At 46.8% G+C, this 27,531-nt stretch overlaps 11 protein-coding genes across 11 annotated transcripts; 7 read left to right on the top strand and 4 right to left on the bottom strand.

The window, feature by feature from the left end:
• Positions 1 to 876: 876 nt before the first annotated feature.
• DFJ58DRAFT_842858 (uncharacterized protein) lies at positions 877 to 1,585 on the bottom strand (the record flags this gene model as incomplete). Its single annotated transcript, XM_041392883.1, has 3 exons — positions 877 to 1,112; positions 1,201 to 1,352; positions 1,518 to 1,585. The coding sequence occupies 3 exons, from the start codon at positions 1,583 to 1,585 to the stop codon at positions 877 to 879; spliced, it is 456 nt and encodes a 151-aa protein (XP_041242221.1).
• Positions 1,586 to 2,401: 816 nt separating this feature from the next.
• Positions 2,402 to 5,148, bottom strand: DFJ58DRAFT_729794 (uncharacterized protein; the record flags this gene model as incomplete). Its single annotated transcript, XM_041385794.1, has 7 exons — positions 2,402 to 2,541; positions 2,596 to 2,743; positions 2,769 to 2,785; positions 2,835 to 3,228; positions 3,259 to 4,590; positions 4,646 to 4,939; positions 4,996 to 5,148. 7 exons carry the CDS (start codon positions 5,146 to 5,148, stop codon positions 2,402 to 2,404), a joined length of 2,478 nt encoding a protein of 825 aa, XP_041242220.1.
• A 376-nt stretch (positions 5,149 to 5,524) lies between these two features.
• On the top strand, positions 5,525 to 6,627 carry DFJ58DRAFT_889845 (uncharacterized protein; the record flags this gene model as incomplete). The annotated part of the gene is made up of 3 exons (XM_041394724.1): positions 5,525 to 5,986; positions 6,016 to 6,174; positions 6,250 to 6,627. Coding segments are annotated over 3 exons (999 nt in total), but the record flags the coding sequence as incomplete, so codon positions are not given.
• A 384-nt stretch (positions 6,628 to 7,011) lies between these two features.
• DFJ58DRAFT_842855 (uncharacterized protein) lies at positions 7,012 to 9,286 on the top strand (the record flags this gene model as incomplete). The annotated part of the gene is made up of 7 exons (XM_041392882.1): positions 7,012 to 7,228; positions 7,275 to 7,438; positions 7,489 to 7,837; positions 7,889 to 8,121; positions 8,170 to 8,483; positions 9,018 to 9,132; positions 9,251 to 9,286. 7 exons carry the CDS (start codon positions 7,012 to 7,014, stop codon positions 9,284 to 9,286), a joined length of 1,428 nt encoding a protein of 475 aa, XP_041242218.1.
• A 276-nt stretch (positions 9,287 to 9,562) lies between these two features.
• Positions 9,563 to 11,386, top strand: DFJ58DRAFT_889841 (major facilitator superfamily domain-containing protein; the record flags this gene model as incomplete). Its single annotated transcript, XM_041394723.1, has 8 exons — positions 9,563 to 9,736; positions 9,802 to 9,909; positions 9,960 to 10,096; positions 10,150 to 10,284; positions 10,440 to 10,495; positions 10,545 to 10,599; positions 10,775 to 10,878; positions 11,123 to 11,386. The coding sequence occupies 8 exons, from the start codon at positions 9,563 to 9,565 to the stop codon at positions 11,350 to 11,352; spliced, it is 999 nt and encodes a 332-aa protein (XP_041242217.1). The 3' UTR covers positions 11,353 to 11,386.
• Positions 11,387 to 12,375: 989 nt separating this feature from the next.
• On the top strand, positions 12,376 to 12,639 carry DFJ58DRAFT_625170 (uncharacterized protein; the record flags this gene model as incomplete). The annotated part of the gene is made up of 1 exon (XM_041381098.1): positions 12,376 to 12,639. A coding segment is annotated over one exon (264 nt), but the record flags the coding sequence as incomplete, so codon positions are not given.
• A 1,736-nt stretch (positions 12,640 to 14,375) lies between these two features.
• DFJ58DRAFT_717039 (uncharacterized protein) lies at positions 14,376 to 15,646 on the bottom strand (the record flags this gene model as incomplete). The annotated part of the gene is made up of 6 exons (XM_041384303.1): positions 14,376 to 14,538; positions 14,643 to 14,709; positions 14,769 to 14,793; positions 14,817 to 14,874; positions 14,925 to 15,165; positions 15,196 to 15,646. The coding sequence occupies 6 exons, from the start codon at positions 15,644 to 15,646 to the stop codon at positions 14,376 to 14,378; spliced, it is 1,005 nt and encodes a 334-aa protein (XP_041242215.1).
• Positions 15,647 to 16,587: 941 nt separating this feature from the next.
• DFJ58DRAFT_662755 (uncharacterized protein) lies at positions 16,588 to 16,938 on the bottom strand (the record flags this gene model as incomplete). The annotated part of the gene is made up of 1 exon (XM_041382321.1): positions 16,588 to 16,938. A coding segment is annotated over one exon (351 nt), but the record flags the coding sequence as incomplete, so codon positions are not given.
• Positions 16,939 to 18,380: 1,442 nt separating this feature from the next.
• Positions 18,381 to 21,301, top strand: DFJ58DRAFT_842851 (ribonuclease H-like domain-containing protein; the record flags this gene model as incomplete). Its single annotated transcript, XM_041392881.1, has 6 exons — positions 18,381 to 18,519; positions 18,571 to 19,397; positions 19,446 to 19,584; positions 19,735 to 20,074; positions 20,123 to 20,558; positions 20,618 to 21,301. 6 exons carry the CDS (start codon positions 18,381 to 18,383, stop codon positions 21,299 to 21,301), a joined length of 2,565 nt encoding a protein of 854 aa, XP_041242213.1.
• Positions 21,302 to 22,630: 1,329 nt separating this feature from the next.
• DFJ58DRAFT_717037 (MFS general substrate transporter) lies at positions 22,631 to 24,379 on the top strand (the record flags this gene model as incomplete). The annotated part of the gene is made up of 7 exons (XM_041384302.1): positions 22,631 to 22,777; positions 22,842 to 22,907; positions 22,975 to 23,135; positions 23,187 to 23,321; positions 23,375 to 23,610; positions 23,673 to 24,074; positions 24,126 to 24,379. The coding sequence occupies 7 exons, from the start codon at positions 22,631 to 22,633 to the stop codon at positions 24,377 to 24,379; spliced, it is 1,401 nt and encodes a 466-aa protein (XP_041242212.1).
• A 2,003-nt stretch (positions 24,380 to 26,382) lies between these two features.
• DFJ58DRAFT_717036 (uncharacterized protein) lies at positions 26,383 to 27,516 on the top strand (the record flags this gene model as incomplete). The annotated part of the gene is made up of 6 exons (XM_041384301.1): positions 26,383 to 26,511; positions 26,537 to 26,604; positions 26,661 to 26,745; positions 26,866 to 27,081; positions 27,135 to 27,343; positions 27,399 to 27,516. 6 exons carry the CDS (start codon positions 26,383 to 26,385, stop codon positions 27,514 to 27,516), a joined length of 825 nt encoding a protein of 274 aa, XP_041242211.1.
• Positions 27,517 to 27,531: the final 15 nt, after the last annotated feature.

The following is a 27,531-nucleotide window of genomic DNA, read 5'->3' as shown; positions in this document are numbered from 1 at the left end:
GGAGTTGCTTCAATAGCAGTCCTCTTGGGTCGAATATTACACTCGCGCCTATTTGGATAAGTAGCACTAGTTTCTAACCAGCCTAGTCGCTATTACTCTTTCACAACGGCGAACAGTTACACAACAGCGATCATCAGGAAAACCACCTGTGGTTCCCACGTAACCACCCTAATTAGACGTGACAGTTGGGCCAGGCTGATGGCAGATCTAATACAACAGGTACGTAGGGACCATACTAGGTGATAATGATGGCCGGAGTGGACAAAGAGAACATGAAAAAGAGGATAAGCTCGACTCATGCTGACAAACATGATCTTCCAAAATGCGGCGTCACAGGGTATAACTGGGATGATAAAAATTGCCAGACCTGTACCCCTTCTAGCCTGGGTAGTACTAGTACAGCCCATGAGGAACATTCCACTAGTGGATGACTTTCCTTAGGATTTAAATGTCTTCACGCCGGCCGGAACGTTCTCGGTGTCTGGCACCCTGTTATCATTCGGACCTTTCTCAGTTCCTTCCAACGACTTCAAACCCTGAGCAAAAAATCGGACACCCTCATGTCATTCACAATGAAAAGACCCCAGACTCTGTTCAACATCTTTGTTTCAGCTTAATGTTGTGGCCGTCACCAAGCAGCTGTATCTAACAATCTCAACATATCCTCATTCCCCGCATGCTTACTCCCCCCATTTTTAACTCCAGTTTCGTCGGTTCGATCTTCTCCTCGTCACTGCCTCTTCGACATGTTAACGTCTTGGATTCTTAGTGTATTAGCTCTCCTTTATTAACACTTCAACGTAACTTGTTTAGTAATACACACACACAACATTCAACTCTCCGAGCAGACTGGGATGTGGGCCCGCAACGCACTCGCTATAAACACCCGTCGACAGCTTCCGCAAGGACTCCAGCACCCCAATACCCGCCATACTGGGTCATACCTCTGCCCTCTGCGAGTAAGTGCAGTATCTCCTGCTCTGTCACAGACAGATTCGCCAGTTCGTCAACGAGGATGCTAGTAGAACCACTGGCGACTCGCACATCAGCAGATACGCAGTGGAGTTGTTGTCGCACCAGCGGCGCCGGCACATGCGCAGCTATGGTAGCGTCTGTATTAACAGAGCCCAAATACTGACATGGACAGGGAATACTATTACCTGTTATTCGACAACAACAACATTGTGATTCCACTCATACCTACCGTGCATACACCACACATCGTGATGCACTGCAGCAACCAGCGCCTCGAATAACCATACCATTCACGCCAACGCCATCCTGCACGCTTGTTAATGCCCTTCGACCAGATATTAGAGGAGTACCGGAGCCGTGTCTGCGGCCGCGGCATACTATACACAATCATATCACTGCACTCGTGACTAGCGAATTTGACGACTCGCTCGTTCCACTGCACTTCGCCGATATTCCCGTCTCACGGTTCAGTACTGTCGATGGCACACTGTGCGGATGCTGATAGCCTAGGCGCCACCTAAACCTCAGTCTACTCAACCTACAACAAGACACTCTGACTCATTTTATGGCCATGAGCAGGCTTTGCGGCTGTGTGCTCTTCATTACCCATTTTTTGCTTGTCCGAAGTACCCCTCTTCTAACTCACAAGAAAAACTCCCCCATTTTATCGCATATGCACTTCATCGTACCAAATTCCATTATTCCGTAACTTCCCGCCATTCTTGTCCTGCTCCAGAACTCGAGGCACGCTTTATTTAACGGTAGCTGGACACACGCCCTTGTATAAGACTATCCATCATATAATCGTATTCATTGATGTGCTACATGATAGGATACAAATAATACAAACATCCTAATGAAGTGTAAGTGCCACGTCATCGACAAGAGTAACGACTCGGAAGGAGATACGCTAATGAAGAAAGACGGTAGCGGGTGGTTGGGGAGGGCGGGAGCCGGTGTGCGGGCAGTGGAGAGTTGAGGATTATATGCTGCTCAGCTCTGAGGCGTGCTTTGACAATTCTTAAGTTGTCTCGTCAAGGTGTGTCAAGTCTGAGCCAAACAATAACTTGAAGCGAAGATGTTGAACAGAGTCTGGGGTCTTTTCATTGTGAATGACGTGAGGGTGTCCAGATTTGAAGTCATTCGAAGGAACCGAGAAAGGTCAGAATGATAACAGGGTAGTACATCTGCAAAACCACTGAAATGAACGCTTAAATTACGCGCGTTACGGACACTTACAAATGCTTACGACTTCACTAGCAAACTCATCCGATTGGTGGAGATCTTGAATACCAATATTACACACCATATCCGGTTGATAAAACTCAAGTGCAGTTGTCTTTTGTCGATAAGATGTGATATGCTCAGAGATGCGGTATGATAGATGCGATAGCAATAGATAGAATTGCTACATACTGATTACTGTCTATACAAACTCAGTACTGAATGTATGGTAACTCTCCTTGTCTGCGAAGTTATTCAGAAAGAAACGCTCATAGCTTTCCAAGCAAGTCGCAGAGGACACGCCTTTGGCCACTGCCTCGCCATAAACTGGGATCAATTCAACTACATGTGTCATGTCTGTCACTCGTACGACAGCCCCCTCCCTATGGCAGTTACCATTTTCATCCTGTGTGTACATGCGCTCCACACTCCACATAGCGAGTTCAGGATGATCATCAGGGCTGGAAGTGAAGCGGAAAAAATTGGACGTAGAGGAGTGGGTCGGAGAGATAGGATGGCAGTTCCAAGTTGGAACCTCGTCGAACTATTGGTTGAAAAATGAGTCGAACCTGTCCGATGTAACTCGCTGTATGACATCAGTAGGGCTACAATATAAGCGCATGAAACAGACACACTCATTTTGCCATCAATGCCCATGGCGTCAATGAGAACAGTATCGCAATTTCCCAAGGGAAAATCATCGCTTGGTGGGTATGCTTGCACCACTCGACTTGGCATGATCACTCGGGGCTGGAAGGCTGAGTGAAGCTGCAATTGAAACTTGTGCCATGCCTGGAAGCGCCCGTATCTGGGGTCCCAACGGGAATGTTCACCGCCGGAAAGGGAGGAACAACAGATAAAGTCGGTGAGCGCAAGATTGAAGTCGAAGAGTGCATATTTTGTGCGTATGTCAGATGGTGACAGCAATTTGTAATCAGGCGTGACATTGAGTTGAAAAGCGGTGAGTGCATCTCCAGAGAGAATACCTTTGAGAAAGTGATTACGGACTGGTCGGGGACCATGGATTGACTTGACTTTGTCAGGGAGAACTCAGGAAACCCAGGAGAGTGCAGGATTGGTAGTTGTAACATCCTCATCTTCATCGTGTATTGCATTAGCCAGTGACGCCCCGTGAGAAGTCAACAGCGTGTATAGGCCGAACATTTCCATAGACTCTTGGCGGTTAAGAATCCGCACGCACTGCTCCGTAAAATCTTTGATTTGCCGGGATGTCCACGGGAAAATGTCCTTACAGTGTGTGATGAGCAACCACTCTGTCACATCAGCGGAGAACTGCATCAAAGTGCCCAATTTCTTAATCGTACCATCGAAGCTCTGCAGAAGCTCGAGTTTGGGGATGAAAAAATCTTCTTTGCTACCATTCTTCCCCCTCCTTGCCTCGGCCTGGATGATAGCGTCCTTGAAAGAGTGGAAATCTGAAAGCGCCTGAACCATTAGCTCAAGTGATTGAGGCGAGTGAACTGGATTCTGTGCAAGGTAAAAAAAGTCCACGAGGGCACAGATTGCACGAATGAATCTGGGTGGAACAGCCCCTGCGATCGACACAACGATAGTGTGTTGGATGTCTCTATGCTCGCGGCCTGTCATTTGATTGACGTGTGTGATACCTTTTGTAAAGTGGCGTGTTCCGACTCGCTTGTGCTGGACCATGAAGCGAGTGTCGAGCTCGTAATCTCCCATAGCTTCCTTGATCCATTTCAGTGGATGATCGGCAAAAAACTTATGGCAGGTGTGCAGCACTTCGCCGGCAAGAAAAACGGATGGACATGCAAACATCCAATCGCACCAGTATGGCATATGAACACCAGACAGATTAACGGCTTTGGCTGCTTTCTGGAACTTGTCGAGATCCCAGGGATCGACCTTTTGGGATATCTCCACAATAAGTTGCAATGTGTGCTTCCCGGTACGAGGGGGGTGGAGAATTCCATCGCCAAAATCCGCTTGTATTGCCATAGTTAGCGGGGATGCGTTTTTGCTGACTGCTGCAATCATAGTAGCCTCCGGTAGGTCACACACATGACCGACGAGCGGTGTAAACACATGACGAATGTTGCGGGAAGGATCGGGCATAAAGCAACCATCCTTCGCTGCGGCCTTGAGGTTAGCACAAACAAGGTCCATACATTTATGCCATAGTCTGGCTTGGAGAATAGACTGGTAGTCTGGATGAACGCGGAACTTGACGACGGGAATGTAGGCTATGCAGCGCCAAGCTTGTAAAGTTGCTTTGGAACGAACCTCAGAATCAATGTTACCAATGGTAACAAAAACCGGGTGCATCTCAATTCCTCCGGCAAGTTGTGTTACGGGAGTTTTATCGGATCCCAAGATTATCGGGACTTGAGTCGCACCCAATGGGAGATGGTCCTAGAAATCAGTCTGTCACTCTGTGAAGAGTATATTAATAACAGGGCGAACAAACCTGAATCTTCCATGCCATATCGGCACTCATGTAGTCTCCGTATTCACGCTGATTGTTGACGTTAGCGACGTGAGGGTGAAAGGTCATGTTGTTCGCGAAAGTTGGGTCACTAAATAGTTGCTTGACAACCTCCAGCGCATCGCGCCAAACGAGCTCCACAGGACAGACAGTCTTATAGCCTTTAAATTCTAATTTGGAGACTTTCCACGGGGTAAAAGAAGGCAGTGAGTCCATCCAGTCCAGGAGGTTATCTTTTGTGGTGAAAGATGGTTTTGTGCGATCCATAGTGTCGAACTGTGAAGGTAAGATCAGAGTTAGGAGGACAGCTTAGATCGATATTCGTCATTTACCCATCTTAACTTCAAGAACTTCATTATTTGGGTTTGAGTAAGGTTTTCCACCAAAAACCTCCCTAATTCCCACTCGCCTTCATCAGGGAAAGGGTAGTAAGGATTTATCTTCCGTCGATATGCATATTGATCATCTTCTAACTTATCCAGCATATTTCTACCGACACCATAGATGTATCCAGATTGCGGGTGACATGTACCAGTGACGGGTATCCGACCACCTTGATTGAATACAGAAGGGACAGGTAACGTTTGTGGTCGTACTTCGAATGGCCAACAAGTAGACGGAGAATTGAGATGTGAGATAAGCGCCTCGATGGATGGATATTCCCCCAATTTGCAGTTGGGACATAGCCTGCCAAAGGTATGTACGGTATCATGAAGTGAGCAACAGATGTACTCACATTGTAGCGCAGATTTTGCTTAGACTTAAGCCAGTGAGTGCACAGGAAGCTGCAAAAACCAACAAGTCTTTCAAAGTCCGAAGACCTTACATTTCACAGCGCACAGTCATCGTGCCAGGCCAATGGAACTTGCGTCTTCATCACCGGTCTCATCTCCTGCTCGACCAAGCAGTCCTACTTTCACCAGCACTACGTCAAGCAGTGCAACCCATGTAGAATTCACTCCCTTGGAGTTTTTTAAGAAGGCTGACCACCCTGTCTCTCCCCATATGGCCACTGAGCTCTTATCTGGCTCCGACTGTTCACTTTCCCCCAAACTGTCCCCCTGCCCTTCAGGTTCTCCAAAGGTTCACTTCTCCCCAGTAGAAGAGATCCCGTACCTTCCTGATGTAAAGGAGAGCCTGTTGTATCAGCCTGGTGGTTCACAGTCACCAAAGTCGCCTTCTCGGGCAGCTTACTTGCGTGAGAAGTCATCCAAGAGACATGTCCCATACCCTCACAGGCCATCTGCACTGGAGCTTCGGTTTGCAAACCGCGTGACAGGGCGAGTACGCCAGCCAGACTTTACGCCTGAACAACTGCAAGAGGTATTTGTCTTTTTATTTCTTTGTTCAAGAGGTTCTCAAGTTCTCACATGGTCTATGTTCAAAAGCACGAGGACGCAATAACCAGTGGTCTATCACGGATGAGCTTTGACACTTTGTACAAAGCGTTCAAGGCACTACTTGCTAGTCACAAGGCTGTTCGCCATGAAGTAGCGACATCGTTATGGGAGGTTGAAGCCTCAGAGCGCATGACAGCATTCAATCAGGCGCTTCACCAGGAGAACAAAACCTGACTTAATTTGAAGGACGAACAGCTGAAGAAGATTAGGAACTACTTTTCCGAGCGTGAGCCCACAGAAATCGACAACAACACAGATTACAATCAAGCCATCTACAACGATGAATGCGAAATGCTTCGCGCCATCACTGCCCAAGCAGAGATAATCTCAAGACGCCTGGGCTCACGCGCCGGGCGTGAATTATTAGTGTCTACTGGCGAAGCTCCCTACCTCCCTCGTTTTGTGGATGCTTTGCATAATAGGGACAGCATCACACGTGCGCTGCGTAGTGGTTTCGCGGATGCCGGTACCGACACCAATACTGACACCGATAGCGATTTCGGCGAAGATGATGATTACAACGGGCGGCTGGGCCAGCAGCGCTCGTGCGGCATGCAGTTGTGACATATCAATGGTATGTGACTGTCAAGTGATTCATGGTACTCACACTGATCCATATCAGTGACATTCAATTCAGTCGTGTCACTGTTCATAGATTGTTATCAACTGGTACCGCCCTGCTTCGACCGTTCAATAAGTTGCTTCGCCTGCTCCGGCCATTCATAGATCTTTTTCTGCCGTTCATAAATCGCCTTATCGGACCACGCCCCCCCCCTCTTTTTACGCTTCGTTAGTAAATGACCTTGCTTTATTTGTAAATCACCTTATCAGCCCGCCACACGTTCCCAGTTTGTAAAGATCATGTAAAGTTCTTTTCCCCCTATGTACTATTACATCGATTGGCAACTTAAATGCATGCATGCATTCTCACATCCTCCCCCACTTTGAATGCCTAGAGACCGTGGCCCTCAGCGAAAAACTAAGGCCAAGGTTCCAAAACCACCGCGAGGTTCTGGCCTCAATCCATCGGGTGAACCGGCGACTGACCAGCTTCGTATCCCTACTGAACAACCACAGATGAGCTCTTTCACCTTCGACGCGCATGCGCCCAGTGCAGGTTGGCAAGGTGATACCGATAGTGGACTTCCCACTCAGATGAGCGCCTGTAAGTGTATCGTACTTACATTCACTGATCGCTTACCATTCCGCAGCAATGCATAGCTGGAGCATGCAGGACACCAACTTCGATGGCCGTTTCTCTCACGGCACTTCGTCTTTAGAGGATGACGCCAGCTTCGATGATCACCATGACACGAGCGCATCGGAGGCGACGCTCATACAACGAGGGGAAATTCCACACACAAATGTGATGCACGTACATTTTGTTTGTTCTTCGATCAAATTCACGCTGATCCGCTCATTTAGACGGCAGGCCCGGCAAGGGAGACAAAGAGGCGAGGCAGTCGACGAGCAATGCCACCTACGCCACGCATGATTCCCTACCCAACAACGCGCCCACAGGGCGCTTCCGGATCCATTCTATCTACAGCCGAAGCCTCGACCTCACAGACTGTGATGTCTGAGTCATCGATAGCTAAACCCTCGCCTATCAAGCTAACGGAGGACATTATCGTCCAGACCGTGAAAACGGCCATGAAATTGGTCACGCGTGAGTTATTCGGGGAGCAAGCGATGTCGAATTACAAAGCCGCAAAGAAGGATATGTTGACCTGGGTGATCTGGGATTCGGTACCATGTTGTTTTGGGCCTAACGGTGAGTCTATACCCCAATTGTTAGGCATCAGTCTGACACTCGTTTTATTAGCTATGTTTGAAGATTTTATCTGTAACAAACATCGTAGAGACGTAGCAAATGCGTTGTCGATAACGCGTGGGAAGTTCTCTGAATTCGCGCGCGAGGGCGTCTTCAACGGGTACCGATTTTTCCCTCCACAGCACAGTGTCACGCCTCCCGTCACCTATCGCCAACGCGTAATCCAAAAGATTACAACTGATGCCGATGGACTTGTTTTCATGCACATCTACACTTTCGACCAAGTGAGTTTCGTTTTCGTGTGTTGCTGGAGGTGACTCATTGTATTTCAGAACGGGCAAGTCGAAATCAAGGCGAAGTTCCAAAACCCTTTCGTCATGTCCAACGCCATCCGTTTTGCTTGGTTTGGGTCCCACCAGGAATTTCTTGGCGACACGGAAGAGCAGCAAATTGAACGTTTGAAAGTGATCTGGGCGCTCACTGGCACTGCGACATTCTGCAGTCTAGACGAACAGTCGGACGCTCACGTGAAAGTTGATCGTTTCGGTGGATCGGCGTACAGTCGCAAATTCGACGCCATTCTAGCCGCGATCAGAAACCTCACCGAGGACGAGCTAGCAGAATTTCATGATTTTCTATGGTATGTGTTAGTAGTTGGACCAACACAGGCACCCTCATAAATACTACTACCCTTGATATTGTACCACAACTTGGACCATTAGACACGGTTTGATAGTTTTGATTGTACTACTACTACTAAATACTAGTATGATAACGCATTTACCACACTGATAATCTCATGTCGCATCGATAATCTTTAAATCTCACATCCAAATGTGTGAGACTTGACTCAGGGTCCAAACATATCCAAAACCAGGTATTTACAAACTAAATTTCGAGCTAACCAAAACAGCGACTCTTGCAAGAGTTTTGAAGTACATTTCCACCAGGTTGGATTTTTAGATGTATGAACTTTTCTGCCCTCTTCTAAGTAACTTTCAACTTGACGTAAATTTCGTACTCGGCGACATCCTTTGACATGACCCGCCGGTCCCGAACCAATGGAATGCACCGGAGACACGGCATGTGCACCACTGTTCCTCAATGATGGGTCACCAGTAAAAATTTTCTACGTTAAAGCCCATTGTGGTGATATGCCCTGTCATTTCGTGCATGGTAGACTGCATGGAGTATCAATGGATGGACTCGGTAACAGTCACTTTGCACGAGTCCAAGATATGTGCAATGTGGAGTCATCTGCGTTCGGTGTGTCTTTGTCGCTGATCAATGAACTGGTGAGTTCTTGCTAGCAACTATGATTGCGGTGCTTTTAGGTGGTAAATTCTGTTTCTCGGATCGCAAAAAACTTAGAGTCTAACTACATCTATTTTGTTCTGACTGTTTTCTTGGCAGGCTTGTCCGGGTCCGCCTAGCATGGAACGGGACTAGAGGTAGTTGATTTGGAACCGACTCCGAGCTAGCTCGGAGTGCATCGGACGTGGTGCGACAAACTCGAAGGGATCGAACGGTGAGGTTCAAATAATAACAGGGTACCAGAAGCCGTTTCAGCCTGAGGTATGCCGCTCGCTATTACATACATTACCTTGATAGCTGACTATATCAATGATGGGCAGGCTATAAATACAGATGCAGTTGGAGTTTGCTGGACATCCGCCTTTGCACTTGCAAGGCTCTTGCTAGCCCTTCAAACCCTGACCTACCAGGATGGATACTTCCAAATCTCATGAAATCATAGCAAATGAGACAGCGCCTCTGCTACCCGCAAAGGGCTCGAAGAAACCTAAAACGCCCCTTCCAAAACTTCAGATAGGCATTCTTATAACGCTGCAACTTTCGGAACCCATCGCTTCGACATCTATATTCCCATACATCAATCAGGTATGGTTTTGCAATCACAGTACTTCTCTTCAATGTACACTTTTGATACTATTTTGCTCTCTTAGCTGATCAGAGAACTTGGAATCACCGAGGGCAACGATGCGGCTGTAGGATATTATGCTGGAATCATCGTAAGTGCCAGGATTACGACTTGCGAAGTGCTTACAAGAATGGTTCGCCCGTCGGATATGATTTGCAGGAATCTCTGTTTTTCGCCGTGCAGGCACTAATGGTGCTGAGGTGGAGTAGACTGTCTGACCGCATTGGGCGCAAGCCCATGTTGATAATGGGTCTCTCAGGTGCTTGTATTTCGATACTGTGTTTCGGCCTCTCAACAACCTTCTGGAGTCTTGTCATTAGGTGTGTCTTCAGCTCAAAGAGATATGCAATGCTGACATGCTAGGTTTACCTAGCCGTTGCATGTGCGGTTTTCTGAATGGCAATGTGGGAGTTATGAAGACTATGATGGGGGAATTGACGGACTCTACAAATATGGCTCAGGTGTTTGCCTTGATCCCGATTGTCTGGAGCTTTGGAGGCTTTCTTGGGTAAGTGGACTCGTTAAATATGGGGGTGGTGAATGATACAATCCGCATGACAGTCCTTTAATGGGCGGAACGCTTGCAGCGACCGCAAGATCATTGGCCCGCATTATTCTCTGATCCATTTTGGAGAAATTACCCATACTTTCTGCCTTGCGCAGTGGCAGCATTTCTGCTCGCCCTGGCCCTTGTTATGATGACATTGTTCTTAGAAGAAGTAAGTTCTACATACCCATCATATCACACACATCACTCACGATCAGTAGACATTGTCAACGAAGCGTCGACTGAAGTTCACTTCAACCAAGGTCGGTGTTCCAAGTAGTCCCGACAGAGAATCACTCGCCCAACAATTGATGGCAGATATTTCCTTGTGATCACTCCTCACACCTTCCGTTGTTATTCCGATTGCAAACTTTTCCATGCTCGCCTTCCTTGACGTTTCTTTCAGGGTTCTTTTGCCACTGTTCTTTTCGACACCTACTTATCTTGGCAGCCTTGGATTTGATCCCACTGCTATTGGCAAATGGATGGCACTGTTTGAGATCATCGATGGTGTCTTTCAGGCATTATTCTTCCCCATAATCGTTGATTGGATTGGTCCGAAGCGTTTATTCTGCATCTCAGTGTCGTGCTACGCACCACTCATGGCTATGTTTCCTGATAATGTCGTGGATTTTACGCGCAAGGGGAGAAGTCGATCATGCAATCATGTTTGCCTTACTTTGCCATCTAGTTATGTTAGTCATATGGCATACGACATATGGTGCATGTTGTAATGAAACATTCTTGTCATTACAAGTAACCCACTTCATTGCAGGGACTATAATCATGTTTATCACAGCTTCTGCTCCTACAAATAATGTCCTTGGCACTATCAATGGCCTTGGTCAAACTTCTGCAGCGATGGCTCGTGCCGTTGGTCCCGCCATGGCGACTTCAGCTCTTCGCTGCATCGAAGGAACACAACCTTCTAGGAGGAATGCAGTTTTTGTTATCTTAATTGTGTTGGCCAGTGGGTTGAGATGGCTAGCGTCCCAGTTGCCAGATGAAGTACAAGACAGGGATGAGTGAAAGGTGACTCACAGGAATCGATATCGGATTGCATTCATTGTCGTAGGTTTCGTGTTTATTACTTTGCAGGCATTTATTAATGAGTTGCCGGAAAACAGGGTAGGCATCCGAGTGTATTTATCAGATGTTTGGATCTTGTTTTAAGCATTTGATTTAGAGTTGGTTGGATGATATCGTATTGACTTCAAAGTTTACTTATGTAAGCTGTTCAGGCTGGCGCAGTGGAGATTCTGAGAAGCATTGCGTTCCACAGACTCCTACCCATCGATGGGTGTGTAAGAGTCTTCATACTGTTACCTTAGCCACAAACCAAATATGTACAACATTATTTCAAACACTGCAACTTTGGACTCTACACACCCAGCTGACTGGCAAAACTTGTAGTGGCGCGAGGTTTGGAAGTATTTGTCCCACCGAAAAAGCCTTCCGAGCGCGCTGACATATCCCAAAAGAAATGGGAGCAATTGAATATTAATGTCAAAAATCTTTAGCGTGACGTGCCTTTAGTGACATGATGGATAATCCTTTCTGAGACTTAACTTAATCTTCTAAGTCACGTATCTTGATGTCATCGCCAGGTGGCCGAGTCGAAGTACCGAGCTTTGCAGAAATGAAAAGCATTGCAGAAATGAAACTGGGTCTTACTCCTTGTACTTGGCAACTCCAGTCAGCTCACAACCAGCTTGAAAACAAAGATGTCTTCACCATCTCACCCACCGGCTCAGGAAAGACTCTTACCTTCTCGATTCCCCTGTTGTTCAACAATGGTGGAATAACCATTATCATTACCCCACTTAATATCCTCAGCGAGAAGAACCGAGATGAAGCAAATGCTTATGGGTTTCCCGCCCTTGATATATGTGCAGAGACAGCAACAGACGAGGCTTTTAAAGTGAGTTGTTATTTAATGACTTTAATACTACACGAGTCTGAGCATATATTCATCAGGACATAGAGAAATTGAAGTATCAAGTTCTCGCTGTTAGCCCGGAACGTGTACTTCAAGACGCTTGATTCAAAAAACTTTGGAAGTCTGGAACATTTACAGATAATCTCTTCAATATCACGTTTGACAAGGGTCATTGTATTAGTGAATGGGGCAAAGATTTTCGACCGCTGTATAGTGAGCTGGGGAATCTTCGATGGTACCTTCCAGCTCACGTTCGATTTCACACCGTGTCTGCAACCATGCCACCGCACATCCTCCTAGACGTCCAATCGAAACTTCGCATTCGGTCATATAACCTTGCTAAAGTTGTCCGGTCAAACAACCGTCCAAATATTCATCTCATGGTCCAGGAGATGAAGTACCCACAAAACACTTACTACGACCTTGCCCGAATTTTGTCACTCAGGGGGGGCACACCGCCCGAGAAGTTCATGCTGTTCGTAAATTCTTGAGATCAAGCAGAAGCAGTTTCAATAGCTTATGCAAAGAATTACCTGCGCATCTTCGCCATAACATCGTATGGTTCCATTCGGGCATGTCAATGCAGTTCCGGCTGGACACAATGGAAAAGCTGTCAAAGGGTGAGATTTGGGGAATCTGCTGTACTGATGCAGCGGGAATGGTAAGTTACTCACAGTCATATTGAGGGTCCCTCACATATTGATGTTGTTGATGCAGGGCCTTGATCTTTGAGACATCAGATTGGTCATTCAATGGGGATATATAAACTCACTTTGCATATTGATGCAATGCCTAGGACGTGCTGCGCGAGACCACGCCTTAACGGCACTTGCGGTGTACTTCGTGGAGCCGCTGTACTTTGATATGTACAGTGGCAAGCGCAAACGGCCTGAACTTGATGAGGGACAGCATCACTGCAAAGAAGAAGAAGGTCACGAACGTGGATGCTGAGAGCACAGCGGTGCGCGATGAGGAGACCAGTCAATGTAGGACTGATGGTGGTACCCTCAATGGGGGGGACAATGACGGACGAACGGACAGCAGTCAGCATGGTGGTGGATCAGCGCAACAGACACACCATTCCAGAGGTTGCTGGCACTTCTACTCCTATGAGGATCCTTCCGGTAAACGCTGATAGTGATGTTATCGAACGAGCTGCTATGTATGCATATATCAACTGCTCACCTTCGAGGATTCTGCCGTCGCCGAGTTACAAGTGAATATTTCAATAATCCAAACCTAATAGGTAAGAATTTTAAGGCCAGATGGAGCTGATTTAGCTGACATTGAGGTTATCGAGAACAAGGGAATACATGCTGTGAGAGATGCGCTGCACGGGTGTCACACATTTGCTGTGACGTGTGTAACAAGATGGAATTACATTCATGGCTCTTCCCTCTGCAACAAATCACGTCAACAGCACACCAAACCAAAGTACAAGATCAAGCCATACGAAATGACCGACGCCGAACGCCTGGCTTCAGCAGGAGCTCATAAAATGGAGGGACTCGAAGATAATCGAGGAGGATCTCGACTGCTGATGACTTTTTTGATCCTCAAATGATCATGTCAAACAAGATCCTGAACCATGTATTGTTGACCTCGCGCACTACCACAAAATCTTATCGAACGGCTTCTCTCTTCGAGCAGACATCATGGTGCTACTCCTCTGAATATGGGCAAAGCATCCTCGATATCATTCTTACTTGCATCCCTTTGCCCATTGTCCAACCTCCCGCACCACCTGCTGTGATCATTTCACTTCCACTTGGCTTATCGTCCTCGACAAACCAACAACCGAGCGCCAGCACCTCCACCACAAATGTCATCATGTTTGCATTGAAACGTTCACGAAAGTGTCGTGCTTGTGGTAGCGCTGATCATATAGGTATGCACTGCTCGCTATGTCCACTGTCTTATCATATTCATTTTTCTTCACAGCGTCCAACAAACTTTGTCCAAGATATATTGCCAAGCCCCGCAAGTCAAGATCTAATATAGAAAATGCACCGGCCATGGTGGCACCTGCTCCAGGTGCTTCTGAGCAAGGTTTCCATCCAGTGCAAGGACAACAACAGTTTGTTGGTCCACAGAACAATCAAGTCGGCCAAGGTTAGTCAATCAAGTCATCTCCGTCGACGTTGAAAATGGCCGTCTCTTCCTCGCTAACTATTTTCTGCTCTTGCATCAGCACCATCCCTTCGTTGATCTGATTGGGAATCGACCACAGGGCCTTCCGACCATCCTTCTTTATATGTGCGTAGTTCTCCTTTATTCTCGTTGACAACTTACAGATTGTATTCATCATATCAGGATGTGCATGACCAATTGTTCGATGCTGAAGGTGGAAACCTGTTTTCGATGACGACATGACAGTTACTGGTAGACCTCGATCAGAGGGGATTCTTTAATAATGTGTTCAATTGTACCGTTCAGGCCTCCAGCCTCTGTATATGACCTGATTATATATTAACATTCCAACCCAAATCAGCTAGTTAGTAGGAACTAACCTTGGTGTACAGATTATTCCTCTCGACAACCCAATCTACAGCACGAAACAGCTAGCTGCATGCCCAGAGGGGTTGCAAAGCAAGTTCATTCGAATGATATCACTGACATATTTTCAGATGATGCGCAGTCAATACGAGCAACTCCTACTCACCTCAGTTTTTCAGGCCAGTTAAACTGAAGGTTTGCAAGAAACCTCGTCATCTGGGAAGCATACTTGTGCTTTCCTGTGGCTTTGAACATGTAAATCCACGGTAAGAACGACGCTTCCACTCTCCCGATGTCACCAGTATTCATAGCTTGACAGACGTCAATGTACATCAGCTTGTCCCTGTTTCGCAGCATGTTTGATTTTCGAAATCGCTTGTCGCGGATTGTCGATGGTCGTGCTCGTGCTTCGTCAAGGCCTGGCAGTTGTCAGCAACTGTACTTCCGCACAATGGTACGTGACATTGCCACCACGTCATCCCATGTTGGCTCAGAGGCCACAAAAGTCTCCAGCGTGTTCCATTCCTGATTCTTGTTCTCTGCTTCGATCCGCCAACAGTCCATCATTGATGCCCAGATGTCATGGTGAATGACATCATGCACTCGCCGAAAGCCAGGTTTACTGACCATTTTACCAGTTTCCTCTGGCCGAAGGACTGCAGTGTGTTGGTACAGGCTGTTCTCATCATCCCGGCCCTCCTTTGGCTGAATATATGTTCTCCAGATGGCATCTGCGCAAGCCATCTTATAGTGGAACAACCCAGGTAAGAAAATCACGTATTGGAAGCGGTTCTTTGGTGTATGCTCAATGCACCGGCTGTTATGGACAGTATCCAGTCGCTCCTTCGTCAAAAGGTCACCATGGATCAGTATGATGTGCTCCGACATGTCCACTGTCATGCTCTGCATCAAACCCGCTATCACGAGGATCGCCGATACCTCCTTGTCTGAAACAGGTTATCGAGAACTTCAACATTCCCGTCTGTCATGGACTGCTTGATATCCATTGCTCGACAAGGTATTTGAGTTGTTTTGTGCACAGGGATTCTTTTGACTGTATCAGGCTCATCTAGCTCTTTTTTGAAATGCTTGAATCCTTCGACCTGGTTGACCAGAATGGCACGAACTGTGCCACTGAAAACGCTTCCTGGCGAGGGCTCAGTCTATCGGGATGTGTTTGACGACTGTAAGCATCGTTTTTGTGCAATTGAAGGAAGCTTCTCCACTCTGTCATCACAGGTAGTACCGACAGGCGATGGATTGTGTGAATCCCGATCCCAGAGCTGCGCCGAGGATCGTAGAGCATCAACGTTATCGTTGTTGATGCCATATAGAGGAATGACGGTTGCTGACTGTCGCGCTCACGAAGGACCCTCGATGTTCCAGCGTAGGCTGGGCAGCTTTGAATTGTATGTCGAAATTGTCGTATGCGAATCCAGCTTGTAATGTCCTAACCTTCATGCTTGATTTTTCTGCTGATCTCTCTAGATATTGACAAGACAGCATTGTGTATTGACAGTCAAGCTAATTGACAAACCCGCGCAGGGCGAACACTTCAACCACTTTCTCGGGGACACACACTGACCTCATGAAGAACCCCAGCCATCCTTGTAGTAGGTTGCACCAGTGAATTAAACGTCTGAAGGCATATGCTAATCATTACAACAGTTCTCTGCAGGTTTTCAGTTAGCGACGCAGCATTTGATGCGCAAATATCAACTCACAATGACCAACAGTGCAGCGTTTCTTTCAGCTGCACGACGTTGGCAGTCTTCCGTCAGTCAGCTTCTTCATTCAAGTCGTCTTCTTTGCCCATCATTCCTCCAATGTCAGTCACCTCCAAATTCTCCAAGGTCCCTCTCTTCAACATAAATATCCATGTCCTCATTGCCCACCTTTACATTCCCACCCATAGCCCGCCGCTGCTGAAGTGTGCTGTCGAGCAGCGCGAAGAATAGATGCCACAGGTTAGGTGCCACTTCCTGCATTTTTTCTGCGAGCTGATGCATGAATGCACTCTCCAGTTGTTCAGCAGTTGCAGACGTGGCTTTGAAATGAAGTCCATGCTTTTCAAGTGACAAATTTGTCACCTCGGTGCGCAGCATGTCGCGCACGATTGTTATTGCCCATTGTGTTACATGTGAGTGTGCATGTTCATCTTCGTACAGGGCAGCACATATTCTAACTGGCCTTCGTTGTTAGTGAGTTTCTTGCGCTCTCGTAACAAAGTTCTAGTGCTTCCAAGAACGTGGTCGACGAAGTCTGCTGGAGTGAAAGAATTTTCTTCCATACATGCAAGCACTGTTGTCCAGCCAGGTCTGTGAGACTTGTATCCATGACTGAGCAGCAACAGCACGAAAGCTAGGACTCTGTCTTTTGTTTTATGCATTCTCTGCCATTGTTCTCTGCATTGTTAATATTTAATTATTATTATTTCAGTCACATAATTAAACAATATCAATTGTCTTTTTATAAACAATGTGACAATCAGTTAATATTCAATTGCTCCCATTTCTTTCGGGATATGTCAGCGCGCTCGGAAGGCTTTTTCGGTGGGACAAATACTTCCAAACCTCGCGCCACTACAAGTTTTGCCAGTCGGCTGGGTGTGTAGAGTCCAAAGTTGCGGTGTTTGAAATAATGTTGTACATATTTGGTTTGTGGCTAAGGTAACAGTATGAAGACTCTTACACACCCGTCGATGGGTAGGAGTCTGTGCGTTCCAGTGTAGTTGTTCAACATCTGGCTTTCACGACACAGTGTTGGAGTTGCTTTGGTCTTGATGTGGATCGACGCATGTGGTGTTCTCTTACGTCAAAAGCATGCAATGATGCAGTTTGACTCTACCTTTCCCGCATTTGTATCTCCGTCTCGCGGCAAGTCAGAGGAGCAAGAATCAGGTGCTTTTTTGTAGCGTGAACACGTCAAATGGCTACCGTGTGAAGAAAGCAATAGTTTTATGTAGATTCGAAATATTGGATGACTTGCCATGGGCAAAATAATGCAGAATAGATTATACCGGAGTTTGAAAATGATTGGAAATCACTGATATTCCGATAATCTATGCAGCTTTCTAGACCGTAGTCACTTCACATTGATCAACATATCATAAATTCACTTTACTTGCTATTATGGATGCTGAAACTCTACAGTTTGTGATGATGAACAACGAGGAAATGGTAGAGCGAGAGGAGGATGAAGACTTGCAAATGCCTGCAATGGTTGTTGTCGGTGTGGAGCAGTGTTCTGCCGGTCAGTGAACCAAAGTCACAGTCATTGACCGGATTTCGTGGGAAAGCTGGCGAAGTTTATTGATGTTCATCTGAACACGACTTTCAGCAGTTTCCTGGGCCTACTATAACAAACTATACTATATCTGGTCAATGCTAGAATCTTTGATTAGATGTTATCCATGTGTCGTTTCACATATCATTACTCACATAAACGTGTGGTTTTCGTGTGTTCGGTTCAAGGGCACGCTTCAAGGCTTATAACTCGAAGATGGACTCACGACTTTCGACACGCCAACTTGATGGCGAAGACCAGCAAGAGATCAAACTGAGGATGGTGGTGGGATCATTTTGTGGAGCACCCAGGTTATGCTGTCAAAGACCCAGCTTCAATGGTCAGCGGAAAGGCAAAGGTAGTGTGTGCTAGGCTCTATGAGCAACGCATTGCACATGAGCAGGCAATAGATGAGCAGCAGGTTCACGCAGGCCAGCGAGATGCACCGAGGGATGAAATGGCAATAGCAGGCACTCGTACGCAAGCCTGTTTTGTAATAGCTTTATTTTACTAACTCGGAGTACTAGTTTGGGCCAGTGGCCAGAATGATCCCCAACGCACCTGGTTAATCAGTTGGCCGACGACACTATTATGTCACTTGCGTGATTGCACATTGCACTCTGAGAATGTCCGTTCACAAGCACAGACGGAATACCACCAATCATATTCACCACAAAAAGGTGCTCAGGCCCATCAGCCAAACGCAACTCCAGCATATCTCAGTGCTATACCTCCAATCATTCTCGCTGCCAGCCCACCATGCACATCAGATCTCAATTGGTCATTGACTGTGCAGTCTGCACGTCCGAGTTTGCCTACACTGTCAATTCCTGAGACTGACACGGCCTCGAGTTCTTCTAGTATCCTTTACCACGACTTGCTGTCCGTCAGTCCGAGTCCTGCCCTCTTGGAAGTCTCATTACCATCCCATCCGAAGCGCCAATGTCTAATCCAATCTGGTCAATACTACTCTCGGGCTGTTTCTAGCTCACTTCCACCTCTCTCTCCCATAGTACTGGGCAACCAACTTAACGGCTTCGGTGATCAAGCTTGGACTGCTGCAGATCAAGCCGATTGGGAAATCGGACTTGCAAGACTCACTGCGAGTGCTGGCTTGCCGCTCCGATGGGTTGAAAATCATGAGTGGAAAGTTTTGTGTGACCATTTTCTCCCAAGAGCGAAAATTCCCTCTGCAAAAGTCTTAACGCAACGTGTCCTGCCCCACGCCCTTAATATACTCAAAGGTGCCGCTAAAGAGGAATGTCAAGGCGCTGATGCAACATTGCAATGCAATGGTTGGACTGGTGAAAATCACCATCATCTCCTGGGGTTTATGATGACTGCTCACCGAAAGGTAAATCTAACTGGAGACTGTCAATCATTTTACTAATTATCTATTTAGTTGCACACGATTAAAGTTCACGATGCTTCGATGGACCCTCACACTGCCGAAGAACTTCTCAAGCAGATGTTAGACGCAATCAGCAGAATCGAGACCGAGTGGGGGGCAAGTGTTATCGCTTGCACCACAGACGCATCTGGTGAATCATGAAAGGCTCGGCGTCTGCTTCGAGAGCAGCTACCCCACATTGTTGTTCCTAATTGCTTGGCTCATCAGGTATGGTGATTTTCATAATTCGTCACAACTTGCTGATTACAAACAACACAACGATAGTGGAATCTCATTGTAGGAGACCTTTTCAAGGTCAAAGATGACTACGGGGTCTATGGAGACATGGCACAAGAGCTAATTATGTGGCTACGCAGCAAGACACGTGTGCTTGCTATTCTCCGTGAAATACAGATGGCGACAATTGGAAAAACACTTGCAGTTCTCAGAGCAGTGCTGACGCGCTGGATGTCACATTATCTTGCCTATCGCCGTCTCCTTGAGCTTCGTCCTGCACTCGAATTGCTTGTAACAAAGCATGAAGCACATTTGATATCAGGTGGAGATGTACAGTCATGCAGAAAGACTCAAATAGCCATTGTGACAATCAAAAATGCGACATTTTGGCATGCATTGGCAAGGTATGGTTCAAATCTAAATGTAAAAATCAGAACTAATGCTCTCTGTAGATGGAAAACATTGCTGGAGCCAATTTCCCTCATGACGAACGTTCATCAAGCAGCCCAAGCAAGACCCAAAAATGTTGCAATTTCATTTGGTTTCCTGCACTTTCGCTACTCCAAGATCGACAATGACACTGATCTTGCAGCTCGTACAGCTGTTCTTGCGAGCATCGAGCGCCGCTGGGAACAGTGCGACCAAGAAGTCTTCATCGCTGCCATCATTGTGAATCCTTTCTACAAAGTTTCTCCATTCCAGAATGTACCTCTCACAACACGTGCAGGGCTTGTGACACTTTTTGCACATCTTTGGCGCCGTTTTTACAACACTAACAATATACCACTCAATCTTTACACGGACTTGGACGACTATTTGAATAGTTATCATGACTTCGCATACATGGACAACTACAAGCTTTCACTGTTATATCACGCAGAAAAGGAGGTATGCTTCATCAAACCAATTCTTTCAAGTTCAGAAGACATCGCTAACATAGTCCTCAGGGTGTTTCAGTTGATCCAATTGATATCTGGACAGGACTATCGCATCCCGGTTCGGCACGTCGACCACTTCATACTATTGCCCAGCGTCTTCTCTCAATCTGCCCAAATTCTGCCTCTTGTGAACGCCTTTTTAGCATGTTTGGTGCAATTCTCACGAAATGGCGAAATCGGCTCTCAACTGAGACACTCACCCTTCTGGCAGAACTCAAGATGTATGTTCATGAAGAGCATGTACGCAATGACGTGGTCAAGAAGTGGCTTCGACGCCAGCACTGTGACACCGAGGACACTGACAAGGCCAAGCCTACTCAAATAGTCCATGCAGTTGGTGGTGATCTATTGGGAGAAAGCAGTGAACGAGAGCCATGCAGCCTTGCTTTCGAGAGGCGAGGGATAAGTGATGTTGCAGCAGACCTTATCCGAGCTGTTCAGGAGGAGGAGGAGATTTCTGCCACAGAAACAATGCACTCAGTCCCCGTCAGCGCTGCTGGTGGTTCATTCTCTCACATTGCTATCAAAGACTTACTCGACTATTCTCATGCAGAGGAATGGCTGGGATCTTTTTATAAAGTCGCCATTCGAGGTTTAGATGCTGAGCTTGAGTTGTACGAGCTTCTTGACTTGGATGCAGAGGGAGTTGATGATCCAGACTTTCCTCAAGCTGACGATGTTCTTGACGAGTAGATTCAGAAATAAGTAGTACTACCAGATGATATGTAGAAGGGAATATGTTAAAAGAACCCGCTCCTTAGTAGTAGTAGTAGTCTAGTACTATCCATTCCGCGATCGTTGACGCACTGCATACTGCACTTTGAACATTCACTCCTGCTTCGTCGTCCAATCAGACACGATTATCTAATATTCAGGCAGGACATCTGGCACTGCACGCGTTCAGTTCACTTGCATCCATGGGAAAGTTCGCAGCTGAACGTACGTTAACTCTGATAAACGTACACTGACCGGCAGAACACTGGTGCGGAGATATCGAGGCAAAACCACATCGAAAGTCGACGGCCAAGTCGACACCAACAATTTCGAGTGAAATTACACCTACTAGGCTACCCTAGACCAATAGCAGCCGCATGCTGTGAATGCAGAATGACACATTGAACTGAAAAATTTCTCGAACGAGCTTCAGGAATGGGCTCTGAATGGCCCGAGGGTGACACTGTTGTAAGGGACTGCCAATCTAGGTCATTGCAGTCATATGGAGGTCCGAAAATGATGTGGAAACAATGAGGATTCAAGAAACGAGGCCAACGAGTGCCGTTACTCGTCTTATCGCAGGCGTTAGTGGCCTGAAATGGTAAGAACACGTTTATTATAATCTGCAAGAGGGCCCCCTTTTCAGATTAAGGTTTATTAGAGGGTAGAAAATAATGTTGAATTGCAAATCGAGCGTATATGAAGCCCGGCATCGCGGCTGCCTTCCTAATGTGAAATATGATATTCTATCCTACATTTTTCGAGCCCACGGCAAGTCATCTGAATTCATTACCCATATCTCAACATCAGCCACTCACCCAAGTAGCGGTGGGTTTATATAGCCTTGCAACGCAAGGAATAACCTCCCAATTGTTCGTGCATCGGCCGTTCAAAGTGGGTGCCCATGCCCACCCCCTATAGTTCGCACTGCGGCACATTAGACTGCAGATATGAAATTTAACCCGGAAAATAAAGTGTATCTGATCGGAGACAAAAAATCGAACACCGCTGTGTATGTAGTTTTTGCGTTTCGGCCTAGCGCGAATGGCTGTAATGGGCATAGTAGCCTATGCCATGCTGATCACCAGAACTCGCTGGCTGTAGAACTGTACAAGCGCCACCTTCAAGCGAACTTCTATAACCTGGACAGGCTCATATCGGAGTTTTCTAGATCCGAGGACTCGGATTCAGTGTTTGTTCGACGTCAAGGCGGTTTCAAACATTTCGCTGTCAGTGTCTTCTGCCTCCGGACTCTATATAGTTACTAAAGCTCACTAGTCACTGGATTTTCACTCCGATTCTCCTCGTATGATAGCAAGCGAGACCACGCCTCTGGTCCTTGCAAAGGCCTCAAAGCCTAAAACTCCACTTCCAAAACTCCAGTTGGGCATACTCTTGACGATACAACTCGCGGAAGGCATCACTTCCACGTCTATATTCCCGTACATCAATCAGGTATGACTTTACAATGTTGATATTTGTCCTTGATGCACATTTTTATACTGTTTCGCCCTTTCAGCTTATCAGCGAACTTGGAATTACGGGGGGTGACGATGCGGCTGTGGGGTATTATGCCGGAATCATTGTAGGTGCTGGGATTTTGACTTGCGAGAATGGTTTCCTCATAGTCTACTATTGGATATGTTCAACAGGAATCTCTGTTTTTTGTCGCGCAGGCGCTGACGGTGCTGAGGTGGAGTAGGCTGTCTGACCGCATTGGGCGCAGGCCTGTGTTGGTAATTGGTCTCTCAGGTGCTTGCATTTCGATACTGTGCTTCGGCCTCTCAACAACCTTCTGGAGTCTTGTCATTAGGTGTGTCTTCAGCTGAAAGGAGTATACGTCATGCTGACATAGTTTCTCCAGCCGCTGCATGTGCGGTGTTCTAAATGGCAACGTTGGAGTTATGAAGACTGTGATGGGGGAATTAACGGACTCCACAAATATGGCTCAGGCTTTTGCCTTGATTCCGACTGTCTGGAGTCTTGGAGGGTTTCTTGGGTAAGTCAACTCGTTAAATATGAGGGTGGTAAATGATTAAATCCGCATATCAGTCCTTTAATGGGCGGAACGCTTGCGCGACCGCAGGATCATTGGCCCGTAATATTCACAGACCCATTTTGGGGAAATTACCCATACTTTCTGCCTTGCGCAGGTAGCAGCCTGTCTGCTCTTTCTGGCCTTTTGCACGATGGTATTATTCTTAGAAGAAGTAGGTTCTGCATATTACTTGCCGCATCGCACACGTTGCTCATGATCAGCAGACATCGCCAACAAAACGTCGACCAAAGTTGACATCAGCCACGCTTGGCGTTTCAAGCGGTGAATCACTACCTCAACGTCCCATAGCAGACATCTCTTTGCGATCTCTGCTCACGCCTACCGTTGTTATTCCGATTGCCAACTATGCCATGTTTGCTTTCCTTGAAATTTCTCGCAGGGTTCTCGTGCCGCTGTTCTTTTCGACGCCTACCTATCTTGGTGGTCTTGGATTCGATCCTTCATCTATTGGCTCGTGGCTAGCGTTGTTCGGGATCATGGATGGTGTCTTTCAGGCATTGCTGTTCGCCAAACTTGTCGACTGGCTTGGTCCAAAGCGTCTATTTAGTGCGTCAGTGTCATCATACGCATTGCTCATGGTTGTGTTGTCGATAATGTCGTGGCTTGTACGTGCAAGGGGGGGAGTTGATTATGCAGTCACGTTTGCTTTACTTTGCCAACTAGTTCTGTCGATCATATGTAGTATGGGACTCGGTGCGTGTTGCAGTGACATCGACTTGTTACAAGATATTCACTTCAGTACAGGGACTCTCTTGATGTTTATCACAGTTTCTGCCCCTACAAAGGATGCGCTTGGCGCCATCAATGGTCTTGCTCAAACATCCTCATCGATTGCCCGTGCCGTTGGGCCTGCCTTTGCGAGCTCACTTTTTGCTGCATCAAAGGAATATAATCTTCTCGGAGGAAATGCAGTATTCGTCATCTTATTTATGCTGGCTGGTGTATTGAGATGGTTGGGGTCGCAGCTGCCAGATGAAATCAGAGATAGGGATGAGTGAAAGGTTAGCACCTCTGAATCTTTCGCGAGTTTCAATCAGCGTGTATGTGTACCTAGATGCTTTAATAGAGTTGCAAAAGACATACAGCAGATTATGTCTAACAAAGCCACCATTCAAGTGCACTTGATACCGTCAGATCTCGTGAGATTCGTTGAGCCAATTTCTAGCTACTGACTGCACACACATGCTACCACTTCAAGCGTTGTACCATGCATAGTATGCACCCTCCAATACCTAAAGCGCAACCGAGAAACATTATCACGAGGACAGTGCAGCTTACTGTTTTGACACTCATGCCATGGGGAACGATGCGCGAAACGACTTAAATCCAGCTGCACGAAATCACCTGCCAGGGCACTACATTGTCGTTAGAGTGTGAGAAAGTCTGCAGCACTCAAGCCTATCTGTCGCGCCGCCTCTCCGTATATCAATAATCAATAGCATGGATGGAATATTGGCTCATGTCTTCTCTTCCTTGATCAAAGAATCAACATCCCTGACCTTCAAGAGTAGACGGGTTACATCGACATGGAGTCTGCCTGATCGAGAACATCTGTCACCAAAATGAGAAACGAGCGAACCTTGAACGCGCAAGTCAAGATACTTGACGTGACCTTCGCATGAAGGTCAGTCGCGTGCAAACCTAGATGGAAACGCACATACCTACATCTGCCAATCCAGTCTGGAACAGAGTGGGTTCAAGAATAGTGGAGGCGTGGATGGATTCTGCATTGTCGCTTCTTGAAGCAGGTGTAACTTAATAGGGATATGCGTGAAGTACCTCTGGTGGCCCAGGCATCGGCATTCACAACTGATAAGCTGGGTCGTAAATATTTGCTTTGGAAGCAGGGGTAGTAAGCGGTGAAGAATCTGAAGCCTAACAGGAGCCGGCGTGGGTTCAGTGTTAGAAGACCGAGCGAAAGAGATCTTAATTGGCTTGCCCTAGAACTTGCAAAGGAGCACACGGTGCCGTTTATGAGAACCAGCTCGTGTGGGTGTGAGGGAAGACGGCTAAGCATGATGTACTAGCTCTAGCTTTGTCTTTCAATTCATCGCGTTGTGAGACTGACGCGCTTATGTAAAATGAAAGCACTAATGACTTGATGAATAAGCTTAATAGGCATTTGGCATCGTGAGCCAATGAATGGACTCCTTGAAGGAATGATACGCACTACGCGAGCTTCCCCACGATAACGTTCCCGCAGGATAGATTCAGTCACCAGCTGCAGTTCAAGCAACTCGTTCTTACTATCGACCAATCAGATATTTGACACATCTCCCAAGTTTACATCACTTGCGCCCCGCCCCCCATCCCCAACGCTCGTGAGCTACGGTTGACCTTCGGACGTCCACGGTGGTCAACGCCATTTCCTGGACTTGGAGTTGTTCTTATTTTCAAGTCGCAATGACATCCACCATGGAGGTTCTAACGACGATGGTCGCTAGACAGGTCATTTAGAGATTTGTCACTGCCTGATGAAACGTTGAAAGTATAAGCAATCTGCTCTTCTTTGCAGGCCAGCCTTTCGCCGACAACAGTAGCCGGGGCCCCACATGCCTTACTTCTGTGAGACCCAGTGAAAGACTCTGAGACAGTTTGAATTCTGCAACGTGACCCACATACGAAGGGATCCATCTGTGAGTCAAAGTTTATTGAATGAATATCTGTCTGACTTCATATCCAGAGTCTGTGCTATGTAACATCCAAACACAACTGCCACACCGTGATACATATGATTCCCGCCTGATTGGGGGTGAAATTCTATTCATGCAATCAGCTTTGGTCTTGTGACACCACGGACCTCGTCATTTCGTCAGTCTTTTGAGAACTGCGCATGTCATCGATGACATTTTACCTCTTGCAAAATTTCAATCAAAAGCAGATCTAGACCTAGCTTGGAACACGCTGGAGCGCTCTAGATTGCCTTTCGAATGTGATATCACTAGTGGCAAAATGTCGAAACCCCCGCTGTGTCAAGTACTACTAGTCTGTCTTTCCCACCATGTCAATGCCTGAAAAATTTACGCTGAAGAAGCTATACGATCTCAATGGTCTGATCGCACTGGTGACCGGTGGCGGTACAGGCATCGGCGTTATGATTGCTCGTGGTCTCGCTGCCAATGGGGCCAAGGTGTATATCACTGGTCGACGAAAAGGAGGTTCTTGACAGAGTGGTTTCGGAATGGAATGCAACTAAGGGAGACGACATGGGACCTATGATAGCGTAAGATCCATCGTTTCTTCTGCGTTTCGTGCGCGCTGATCAAGCACCACCCATAGGCATGAGATGGATGTAACGAAAAAAGACAGTATTAAAGCTGGTGTGACGAGAATAGCTCAAGCAGATGGAAGGCTGCACATTCTCGTCAACAAGTATGACATTACTCTCCCTATTGTTTTGTAACTCACTATGATCGAACGAAGTGCTGGTCAATCAGGTCCTTTTTCTGATGAATTGAATTAACCATCAACTACTGCTCAAAAGGAAGCCGGACCACTCAGTGAATACCTCTTCAACAATGAATCGTTCGAGGAATGGAGCTCCCTTTACTCAATCAATACCTTTTCAATCTACTTTGTGACTGTTGCGTTTTTGGATTTGCTCGACAATGGATCCAAGAATAATGATAAAGAGGGTTTCTCTTCAAGCGTCATTAATATCACGAGCATGAGCGGACTCCTCAAAATTGCACAGAGACATGTGAGCGAACTCAGCTTCAATTTCATGTAACATCACTGACTTTGGTGCGCAAGTTCTGCTACAACAGCTCGAAAGCTGCTGGGTCTCACCTCACCAGGATGCTTTCGACTGAATTTTCTCTCAAAGGAATCAATGTTCGAGTCAATGCTATTGCACCAGGTGTGTATGAAAGCGAGTTGACATACGACGTGATTTCAGGACAAGCGGCAACTGATGAGGTTGGTATGCCGGTGTTGTCCATACCAGCGAAGAGGCCGGGAACGTGAGTGAAGATTGATTTGTGAACTAGGGCGTTCACTGACGGGAAAATGTAACAGCGCTGCCGAGATGGCAGGCACTGCCGTTTACCTTGCATCGCCTGCTGGGGCTTATATGAATGGGCAGGAACTCGTTATTGATGGTGGATGCTTGGCTGTGAATCCTGCCAGAGTGTAATATCAAGGAAGCTAT

Source organism: Suillus subalutaceus (genome assembly GCF_016647625.1).
Source record: "Suillus subalutaceus strain FC151 chromosome Unknown DFJ58scaffold_78, whole genome shotgun sequence".
Taxonomy (NCBI): domain Eukaryota; kingdom Fungi; phylum Basidiomycota; class Agaricomycetes; order Boletales; family Suillaceae; genus Suillus; species Suillus subalutaceus.
Note: the sequence above shows the minus strand (reverse complement) of the source record. Positions and strands in the feature narration are given on the sequence as shown.